Below are 12,120 nucleotides of genomic sequence, written 5' to 3' on the forward strand. Positions count from 1 at the left end.
ACAAATCACATTTGTACACACAAGCAGAAATGAAATTCACTTCTACAAAACAAATTCTGACAGCTGTTCAAACCACTGTAGCAAAAGAAAGAGCACTCGCACAGGAAAAACGCATTATGGTCGTAACACCTGTACCTGCCGTAGAGGCAGTGACAAAAGCGAGCATTCCAAATGCTAAAGCTTTACATCCGAGATGGATACACTGGGTTAATTCTCTTACTGCAACAGATGTTGGATACGTTTTTAATCCTTATTTAAAAACACAAGCATTACTACAATACGAACAAGAATGTCCTCTGCCTACTGAAATTCTGCCTCTTGATCAGTGTGAATGTACAATTTATACTGATGGATCAGCTCAACCCGCTACGGGGGGTAAACAAGCCTATAGTGCTGAGTGCGCGATCGCTAAAGGTCGTTGGCGCGATGGCAAATTCAGACCAATGGTCACTAAAACTCAATCCTTAGGAGATTGTACAGCTCAGCGAGCTGAACTCCAAGCATTTAAGATGGTACTTGAGGATATGGATCGTGAATTCCCCACACTCATAGTGTGCAATTCGTATTATTGTATTCAATCTTACAATGAATATTTGCAGAACTGGCTTCAAAGCTGTTTCAAAGATGCAAAAGGTGGCACAATCAAGCATAAAACGCTTTGGGAACAAGTAGTTCAGTTACGAGAAGGACTACAAAACACTTACGTTATACACACGCTGAGTCATCAACGTGATGGCGTTCACGTTGAAGGGAATTCATTGGCTGATGAAGCCACAAATGCAGCTGTGCAAACGGCTTCCGTAGCTGCAATCACTCCTTCAAAAACGAAAATAGACAGTGAAATAATGCTGGCTGTCAATCCTACATGGAAAGGCAGCGGGGCAGTGTTACCTATACTCCTATATAATTGATGCAAACAGCGTTCCTTTTGCTCAAATCCCTGGAGTGGGGGATAGAGTAATTCCAAACAGGAAACGTAGAGTAGCTTTGATATACGAAGCACATTTGGGAGAGGGTCTGATACATCAGGGGATCTCTAAAATGATATTATCTATAAAAGAGACGTACTGGTGGCCGGGAATGAATGCTCACATTCATATGTTTGTCATTGACTGCAATAGAGATCGCAGCACAGAACGCCGCCAGATACCGGACTATAGCTTAGCCAGCCCAGTACAGACACCTTTGTTAGACAGTATTTGACTTTCTACGCGCAGATGTCCCAGTGGACTAATGCGGTCCCACAAATATTAAGACAAGGTTCATTCGGATGTGGCCTCAGCGCTCGGCTGACGCTCGAACTGTTATAAAAAATTTGCGAGTCTTTATCGGCACATACGTAGTCTGCACGCTACATTCTGACCAGGGTCCTGCGTTTAGCTCTCGAGCTTACAAGGAGTATGGCCAAATTGGGCGTTGCATAGCGGTACTCTAGTCCATTCCACCCTGAGGGAAATTCAGTAGTGAAGAGAAAAAACTGGGACATAAAGCAATCTAGAACAGCTAGGGTATTAGGTTCGGGTGACGGGTGGGTCAAACATCTAATAAGTGTCCAACGTAGTCTTAACAACTTGTCAAGAAGTTCTCTAGGGGGTATCACTCCATATGAGGCCTTTTTTGTGACTAGAATGTTGGTCGCGGACCTTGACTGCAGACACCAGTGGTGGACCAAAAGGTATTTGATATCAAAGATCGTTTGGCTGTTTTACAGGACTTAAAAGAAATAAGAACGAAACAAAGCAACGTGATCCTGAAGCCAACCACCACTGAGGAAAGACCGACCGTCTCAGCAAGGCCTGTCTGGATCCCAAAGCTTGGTGATCTAGTCAGAGAAAAGATCGTGGACAAGAAGGAATTTGGGCCTTCTTACAGACAACCAGTACCTGTCCTAGCAATCGCGGATCAAGAACAGTTTTACTGCCGCCCCTTGCTGAGGAGAACAGGTTTGTGTCCATCGACCTGATTAAACCACACTATGTGGCCGATACTAAGCAGTAGGCCAAGTGGACTCCGACCAAGTAGCAAACACACTCCTCTAGCTACTATCCAAGAGGTTCAAACTGAGAGACTCATCACCTGTGAGGAATCTGCAGTGCGAAAAGAAGGACTATGCAACAAAGCTATGGAACTTGTACCTCTTGAGACCCAAATAACAGTTTGTTTTGAAACACCTGTCTACAGTGAAGTAACAAGTGATCAAGTGGTTCCAGCGATTTCAATGAATCCTGATGCAATCCCTACAATTGATAGAACTGCCTCTGGCTATTTCATTAACGATACATTTTCTGAGGATCCCAGCGAACCTGAAACGACTCCAGCAAAAAGAACTTTCAAAGAACAAGCAACTGACCTTTTTCATCACCTGGAAAAGACTTATCTGGTTTCACCATGGATTGAACTATGGATTATGTTGGGAATATATTTTCTTCTGCTGTGGTTGACTCTAGTAATAACTCTGGGTATGCTGATAAATGGAAGATATGTCAAAATGGACACAGCAAGTAAGAACATCAACTTATTCCTCAAACCACACAAATCTTCCCATCGTGAGCAAAGAGACTTGTCATCAGTGAACATCACAGCCGTTCCTATACCTGGTGGTATAGCTTGGGACAAAACAGAATATGACATTTTTGGCCTGTTGGAGCTGTTGAAGATTCCACACTTATTCAAGATTTCATTAAGTAACTTTGTTTCTTCTAGTACCTTTTCTGATGATTGGGACTTCTGTTAATAATATGATGTCAGACTTAGGAATGTCTGCAGTATTCAAAAATCATGAATATTCAGAAGGTTCACCAGCCTATGAACAAATGTATTGTTATAATCATTTTGGTCATCATTTCTTGCACAAATCTGCAAGTCCTAGTAATGTGTTAATTTATAACCAATGGGAGCATTGTCGTACGCCACCGTTGGGTAGCTCAAAAACATTTGCAATGAAATGTCCATACTTCTCAGGGTTCAATGTATTCAATCCAGAATCGTTTCACTTTAAAAATGTAAACAAAACGGGTATGAAAAGTATGTTGACAAATACCAAACAGATGTATTCCCTAGCCTTTTATGCCCAAGTGTCTAAACCAGGTTTTGACTTTTAGAAAGACAACATTGAGACATAAACTGTCTGGGGTACAAAAGATTGGCAGGTACAGGGTGTAGAAGCTATGTTTAGAGCCTGTCCCATCCCTGAGCAAATTATGTTTTTGAATGACACTGTCCAACAGACGTCATGCCTTGGGTTAGCCAAGATCAAAGACATGAACAATCCGTCCATATCTACACCTACACCTGATAAAGATAACACTTCAGAGGGGGGGGTCGACGTACATACTATTTTTCATCACAACAGAACAGATCCAGATTGGAATAAATGGTTGATCTGGCCCACAGACACAAACAACTGTCAAAATAGACTCCTGAACAAATCACAGGGTTTCACATTCAATAGGCCAGACCCAATATATGTTCAAAGATAGCATCCTAGAATAGTAACAACATACAGTGTAGGGAAGCTCTGCCTTGATTGGCTATATAGATCTACACTTAAGGATGTAAAGCAACACTTATCTTTACTTAAAGATGGCGCTGATCTTAAGGAATTCTTGTTAGGACTAAGAACGGCGTGTCTTAAGCGTTTTATATATGCCGGTGTCTATGCTGCTTATAATGAAGCATGGAAGATTACACAAGCAGAGACTGCAGAAAGAATACGAGAAATTGATCGTATTAATTTAGAGAAAACTCTCTCTGTGGTTGACAATGGGTTAATGACTCTGTCGTCCAGGATATATTCATTGGACAGCATAGTGTCTTCTGCCATAGACATCATGGAACAGGACTTAGTCATGTTGCAACGTGGTCAGTCGCAATTACGTTCTATCATGCTATAAGGCTGGACGTTGCAAAACCTTCGTTCAGGCTATGTGCCTTGGTATTTAATCAATACTACGTCACTGTTTTCAGAATTCAATCTCACTGATAAACAGATCAAATTGGCACTAAGGAGAGCAGACTATACGGTGCTGAGCATTGAAAAATTGGAAAGATTGCCATTTACGGTAGCAGAGAAACCAGCTACTGAATGGATAATAGATGGAACAATCACTCTGCCTGTTACAATTTTCCATTTTCAGTATTGCCTAAAACACATACAAGCAGGCACATATGAAAGGTTGGGTAAAGAATTTATCAAGACATCCTGGGAATAACCATACACACACAGATGTTGGAGTGGGGGACGTGAGGTGTTTCTTAGCGGTGAAAACGCACTAAGCGGTTCTCTCCTTTGTCAGGGTATAAACTTACACAGGGCCTTCGATGGTTCCTCTAACAATTTATCCTGCCACCTGCAAGGTTCACCAGCTGCGGTGATTGATCCAATTTTTGGACAACTTTCAAATGGAAGTTACCTCATGTTGAACGATCACAGCTGCTGTGGCATGTTGCCAGCCATACCATTTCTAGTAACTGTGTCAGCCAGAGTCACTTGCTGTATGCAAGTATTGTTTCCTAAAACTAAGACAGACAGGGAGTCGCCTTTATTGCCTTCACTGAACATCTCTTCTATACGAATTGATACTTTAAGCAGAATGAAAGCCATTCTTTTGCAAAAAACTGTGCCACTGACCTCGGCCAAAGAAACTTATGATCTACAAGTCGCAAGGACTTCTGCCAAGATACATGCCCTCTTAACTACAAACTGCCCTATACATTTCTCAGAAATGTTAAATCGTATCTTAAACATGTCTGATACGAGCGGTATTATACATGTATTTAAGACCGTATTTTCTGGACTGTTAGCACCTTTTCAAGCAGTCCTAGGAATATTTCCGAACTTTGTGCACTCTGTGGTTGTGGGACTGCCCCTCCTTTTTGCTCCTACTGCTGCGATATGGCAAACCAATTCACCAGCGACACCCAGTTCTCCATGGAGACAACTCTACTGGTGATGAAGTGTCGTGAGCGCATCGTCCAAATTTTGGGACTACCTCATCTACGAGAATTAAATACCACATGGTGTCTGTCATTCAGACCAATTTGGCAAGATTGCATCTTACCTGTTCTACGCTGCCTGCTATGCGGAGAAGAATGCGTGTTAGACAAATGTCTCACACTCCCATCAGTCATGCCAAAGGATGTTGATACTTTGCTTGAACCGGTAACGGCCCATACTCTGTGTTGTCCCCAGCGGCTACCACTTCTGATGATGGCATTTATTGAGATATCACAGACGCAAATTGCAACTGCTGAGGTACGAGAGGAAACAGGCGCGCAGGTATCATCCAGTACGAACATTGCTGATGCGACCAATGCTGATGCCGATGCTTCACATCTATGTGTGGTTAATCTTCTAAACGAGGTAATCCAACTTTCGCCTACAATGGTAGGCGACTTTTTGTCAACAGACATAGAAGATTTCATGTTTTCTCCAAGCCCTAACACTGACTTTTGATTTTGGCACACAGTGTTCTGAGAGACTATGAATTTGACCTTCATTTTTCAAAACAAAGGTCTGACTTTGGAACTCTTTTTCCTATGATTATGTTTTTTTCTTCTTTTTCCAAATTTGAATTTGTCATTTTTGGCACAAGTAATCTGCTTATAGTAGAACTATTTATAGAGAACAAGATTTCTTTGACAACTTCCAGAGACAACATATGACCTTGTCCACATACAAACAGTCTTTATGTAATCTGACATGAAATGGTTTTGGCACCTTTTCTTCTGTATTTACGAGCCATTTCAGAAATGTATGTTTTCATGATTCATTCAGTTAGCATTTAAATGTCAAAAGATATGCTTAGAATGAGATATTACTTTGAATGCGTACAGCACCAATGCTTCTTTTATGTGCACAACCAGTACCAATACATTTTTATGTATTTCGGGTGGGTTTTAGACACTTCCTGTGTAGATATGTTTTAGATATGATAATCATGTTTAGAATGTAGTAACGTTGTACATAAGAAAGTGGAGTGGGTGTTGTATTCGATTTTAGATTCCGAATGAATTTTTCCGATTCATGCCCTTATATAGGTACAATTCACATTGCCCTTATTTAGGCATAGAAATCAAGCCCTTATTTAGGCATAGCCCATGCTACCCAAATACAGGCATGGCTACTTCCATCGTTCATCTACGTCACACGATTTCTTGGAAAACCAGACTCTTAAGCCATTAGGGACTTCCCCTTGCTTGAATATTGATTTTTCCAAGAACTCATTTATTATGCTTGAACATCAATTCCTTTGGGGTTCATTCATGACATTCATATGCCCGACTTTACGTCAATACTGGCATTCCTAAACACCTTCAAGGTATAAATATACCTTCACTTGCTATTGCAAAGCACGGTGTGGTTCGGTGCAGTTCAACTACCTACTTGCACGACGCAGCTCGCTACAGCAAGTGCCAAAGGAAGCCAACTCTCCAGCTGACGCACTGACCAGAAGCTGTCATCCTCCTGCCGAGAATCCAGCTCCAGTGTTTCTGACTCCCCTTGCGGGGTGTTGGGAAATCGAGTCCCGAGACAGATATACCAACCTCTCTCATTCTAAGGTATGGAGCTGATCAGAACCTAGAGAAACCTTTGGCAATTCTTGGCAAAACTAAACCTATGCTAAGGACAATACCTACTTCTTCCCTCGTACTAGACCTAGGTTTGGTACATTGGGGTAGGCGTTTTTTAGAAGCACCAGTTGAGTATATTAGCCTGTGTTATTTATGTATGTATTTCTATATATGTCTTAGCAACAGACACTGCTATTACAGTATTATTTCATAATACTGTTTACGCTGTACGCATTATACTTTGCAACAATTGTGTTTTTTTTAAACGTTTTTATTAGTTTTCTTCACAGTTAAACCAATTGAGGTAGTCATCCTAGGGCCGCCGTGTCGCAGATGGCTCAGGCTGCCATAGGACAATAAACTAGTATCAAATGAATGGCCCTCCCTCCCTTCAGCCCAACATTCCCTCCCCTTACCCCCAAACCCCTGCCAGCGTGTCCCACTGCAATCAATCACAATAAGTGCCCCCGAACATCCAGTCGCACAACCCGCTACACAAAGAAGATGCAGGCGAAGAAACAAATCGGAGTGTCTCCGTGAAGACAGATGGGTCCACATGTTCACAGCTCAATCCACAAACAGCACCAACCCTGGTTCGCAACAGAATGCTCTATCCACTCATCCGTACGTCACTGCCTCTCAACATACATTCTCTATCTGTCTGGTGCTGGCGCTTGGTCCCCCTGACTAGGCCCTGTGTGCTCTCACTCTTCCTCATCCTCAGACTCCGCAGAGGGAGCGTGGAGCTCGACCACCAGAGCTTCCCATGCCCTAGCTGTTGCCAGCGCCTTTTTTTATTAGCGGAGCGCCTAGCGAGTTGCAGTCGGAGCGTCCCTTCGCTGCTCGCCCAGGCAAAAAAACTTGTCCGCCACCTCTGATAGCAAGGCCCCGTCTTGGATTTCCAATGCATAGTAAGTTCCCTTTTTGCCATGATCAGCCCCAGGTCATAGAACTTAGTAGTGACCTTAGTAGCAGGAGTGTGAGGGAACCAGAGCATCGAGCAAGTTGCCATCTCCACCTCTAATGTCCGCCCTGTCGCTTGATTCAGGCACGTCACCACCTCCCCCCAGTAGGATCCCAACCCAGTACACGACCAGAACATGTGCATAAAATCAGCACCGTCCGTGGCACGCACGTCGAGTGGGAAACACCAAAATACTGCAAGATCTTGGCTGGGGTCAAGTACGCCCTATGTAGCGTAAAAAACGGTACCAACTGGAACCGGGCATTGCGCGTACCTTTCCAGGCACGGCGCAACAGTTGAGGCCACGTCGTCTCCGGTATGGGTCTGCCGATCTCCGCCTCCCATTTGCCTTTCAGGGTACCCAGGGGTGGAAGCTGTACGCTCGTCAGGCGTCGATAGAGGCACGTAACAGCCTTAAAGGTACCCGCCGCCATAGTGACATATTGACAACCCGGCGAAGACGGCGGTTTCTGCAACCCCATCTTCCAGTGGCGCTGCAGTCCCCCCACCAACGCAGCGTGCAATAAATAATCTCCCCGTGGGAGCTCAAATAGCTCCTGCAATTCCCGAAAGGACAACAATGAACCATCTCTGTACAAATCCCCCACCATATGGAGTCCGAGGTCCTCCCAAACCATTAGCGGGACCAATCTCCCCCATGAGGAAGGGCCTGTCACATGCCTAGCGGTATCTATACTTTGCACCAATTGTAGCAGTTCACCTCTCTTGCATGAGAAAGAAGACTGTTCAATAAAACACTTTTATTGAAACGCCCATCTCTCTATTTCTGTGCAAACTCTGTAGAAACAAAGCATGCACGATTGACTGAGTGAAATAGTTATCCATTGTTTCCACAACTCTGAAGATACGTTCCGGTTCTAGGGGAAACAAAGTTGTCATGTTTATGCGGTTGTCAGAAACTAATCCCTTCTTGTTTATTCGAGAAAGTTTCTAGTGACCTTTGAGTTACCTGGCACACACAATTAAGTTTAGTATATGTCAAATCTATAGTGTATATTATTCCAATGCGCAGAGCCTATTGGGAATATAGGAACTACACTACACCATGACAGAGCTTTAAACTCGGAGTCAAAGCAGGATAATGTCTCATCAGGAGCCAGGCTGGACTCCACCCCCCCCCCCCCCCCCCCCCCGAACCCGCGAGCAGGATGACATGGCCTGGACAACTCCCAGCCAAGACCCGGGGCAAGAGCATCACCAACCAAGGCCAAGATCAGCAGCTTTGTCTGAGTGCTGCTGCTGCTTCAGCCTCCACTGGGGGCCCAGATCTGAAGCAGGCAGGACCCCAGTGCTCGAAGCCCTTCTCCCACCCCAGGGGCATCAGGGAGAAGTTGGGGCATGTCACAGAAATGAAGCACCCTCAGCGGAGGCACAGGACACCCCTGGGGCTACAGGAGCGGCCCCCCGAATGAGTATTCTATGTCTCTTCCTACTGCCCCCGGTGCAGCTCTACTTACCCCCGCTTCCCCAACACTTCCCCTCACAGCAACATTCAGCGGCTGATCTGAGAGAGGAGGGGCCAGGGAAGGCAGAGGCGTGGCATCCGGCGCGTCTCCCAGGAGACAGGCGCAGGCATTATCATAGAAACGGGACTTCCCCCCAGGACACTGGGCGAGCTGGCAGCCATCTTTAAACGGTGTGATTATTAGGGAATAACAAGGGGATCAATGAAGATATCAAAAGATTTTAAAACATTTCCAATAGGATGTTATAATTTATCAGATAGCTTAAAAACAAATATATTTTAGTATCGTATAAAGGTACTGATTGTTGAAATATTTACATTTTCATATTTTAGTATTTCACTTTGTTACAAAACTATTATTATAACCAGTATCACTCCATGGATTGTTTTTATTCTTTTGACAACATTCCCAATAAGCAAAGAACAATCAAGACCATGCAAATGTGACCGTCGTTCATTTCAAGCCCAAGATGGAGCCCGAAAGAAATTTCTATTGGGATCAAGTGACTACTTTTCCACTTCCAGATAGAACAAGCACAAGCTTGTGCAGCAGCAGAGGAAGGGGGCCTGCGCGAATTGATAACATATGGCGCCAGCTGCTCCCTCCCACAAGGGAATCGCCATTGAAGGCAATGGAACGCGTGCACGTAAAGGTCTCTTTCCTACCCAGCGCATGCGCGCTGCGTAGGCGAGACCTAAAAATTGCCTCAAAACCAGACCTAAAAATGTGTACAGTAATCCATGCAAAAACTCCATTATGCACTCCATTTATTCACAACTGCAAGAGGAAAAGAGTAAATTGAGAAACAGAGGAGATCAAAATAATATTACTTCTACCTTATGTTTTTTGTTTGTTTTAACCAGCACTATAATATTCTATGTTTCTTTTTGACAGTGTGCAGAGAATACAAAGTTCCTGGTCAGAGTCTCTTACTTGGAAATTTATAATGAGGAGATACGGGATTTGCTGAGCAAAGACACCAAACAAAATCTACAGGTAAGAGCATGTAAAGAAACTTCTCTAACCATTTTTGATGATTAAGAAGGAGCTAAGAGGCCACATGCACAAGAGGGTGGTGTTTTCATATGAAAGCATAAAAGAGGAAAATGAAAGTAGTGAATTTGAATAAGGACCTAGTGTAAAAGCTAAAAGGACCATATAGTGTGAGCTTTGAAGATGTGTTGGGTAATCATAGAGTAAAAGATCTCTGGAAGCTGCAGGTGATGGTCTGATATCAGGTGCTGGCTAATGCTGGTGATATGAGATTTGAATGTGGCACAGTGACTGTCTACATTTAAGAGTTGGGCTCTTTCACACACACTCTAGTGTTGTGGACATTAAATATGAAATAAGGCTTTGAGAGATGGAGGAAATGGAATGGATGGGAAGCAGTGTTACAAAGCATGTAACTAACAACTCGGTCGTTACAACAACCGCGTTGTTACGACGCTAACCATTACAACGCAAGTCGTTTCTACGACTTGCTGTTACTAAGTCCAGCGCATACTCTATAGCAAGTCGTAGATACGACTTGCGATGTAATGGTATACATTATAACATTGCGGTCGTTGTAATCGCATGCGTTGTACCGCATGCAATGTAACATTAAATATTCAGAATGGATTAATTAAAAGACCTATTGCTGGACACTCCAGAAATTCAGGGGAAGAGCAGTATTAAACGAGTCCCATTGTGGAGGATAGGAAACTGATTGAAGGAGGAAGGTTGGGAAAACATAGAAAAGAAGATACAATGCAACGTGCTGTCAGTTTTAGGAATACAAAACGACGAAGAGTGGGGTGGAGTATGAAACAGGCTGGGGAAAGAAGAGTAAAAGGAACACAGGCAAAGTAGGGATATAGAGATGAGCAGCCAGACAAGAAAGAGGGGAACAGCAGCAGGATGTTTCAGTTCATGACCTTGGGAAAAATGAAAGACTGAGTCAGTCTTAGTTTAGACTTGTGACCTGGCAACAACTGCTGTGCTTGAGCAGTAAATGTTGGGTAATGTTACACTCATTGAGCTCCCCCAGTGTTTAATTGAACATATACGTCACCACAGACCATTAAAAGATAAGGTTTACGTTACTTACTCGCCTCTTTTTTTGGATAGGAAGTCAAGTTGGGTTACTTTGCCCACAAGTTGGATGGTTACCCCAACTGCCTTTTTAATTTTGGCGCGTACAATCTTTAATCACCCCTTTTTTTCTACCGAAAGAGCGGTCTATATTGTGTCCAGCTAAACCTTTTGTTATGCGAATGCTTCACTACCTTCACAGAACACAATTTTGCTAATTTAGTGGATTTTGCTTTTGGATAGTGCATATACATGGCCACACAACATCCCTGCAAATGTTGGTAAACATGTACACAGACATCTTTACCTACAAATCCATTCTACATAAATCCACTACACAGAACACATTTTAACATCTTATAATAACATGCCACGCAATTCAACTACACACACTTCAACATCACATCATTCCATTCCATGCTATACAATTACAAGCCAATAACATAAACTACATATAATTCCACGCCACTGCAAACCATATAATTACACTCCACACAACACAATTTGACTCCATATAATTTCACTACACATAATTACAGTCCAACCTACATTTCAAGCAGCATGTTTATACTGCAGATATGTCCAGTCAATTCCAAAACACATAATTACACTCTACTAAAAAATCAACTTTGCAACATATCACATAATTCCACACCATAAAATACTACTCCACACCTACTCCACACCATGCCACATAGTATCACTACAAACCCTGCCACTCAATTCCACACAACACAATTCAATGCCACACAGCTCTTAGCCCACACAACATAAATGCATTCCACATAACGCCACTCAGCTCCACATAATTAAACTACAGATAATTACACTTTACTCACTCCATCGTGAGGGTCCGACACTCCTGCTTAATCTCTGCTAATGTGCCTACATTTGAAGCGATCACCCGTATTGGTTTTTATTACACTTGACGCTTCAGCGTGGACTCCGATTTTGGGTCCCGTCCAACACCTTCCTACTCGAAGGTCACCGGTCAACGAGCCTTTCCCTTGGCTGGCTCAG

The 12,120-nt window shown here is 43.3% G+C and overlaps 1 protein-coding gene across 4 annotated transcripts in view; it reads left to right on the forward strand.

The window, feature by feature from the left end:
- Positions 1 to 12,120, forward strand: part of LOC144828970 (kinesin-like protein KIF17) — a 1,092,500-nt gene that overhangs the window by 73,921 nt on the left and 1,006,459 nt on the right. For all 4 annotated transcript variants that reach the window (XR_013610565.1, XM_078687639.1, XM_078687641.1 and 1 more), the window contains exon 3: positions 9,919 to 10,020. Coding sequence is in view for 3 of the 4 variants with exons in the window: in XM_078687639.1 (XP_078543765.1) it covers positions 9,919 to 10,020 (102 nt within the window). In the remaining variant the exon portion in view is untranslated. The remainder of the gene's footprint in view (positions 1 to 9,918; positions 10,021 to 12,120) is intronic.

Source organism: Lissotriton helveticus, chromosome 4_1 (genome assembly GCF_964261635.1).
Source record: "Lissotriton helveticus chromosome 4_1, aLisHel1.1, whole genome shotgun sequence".
Taxonomy (NCBI): domain Eukaryota; kingdom Metazoa; phylum Chordata; class Amphibia; order Caudata; family Salamandridae; genus Lissotriton; species Lissotriton helveticus.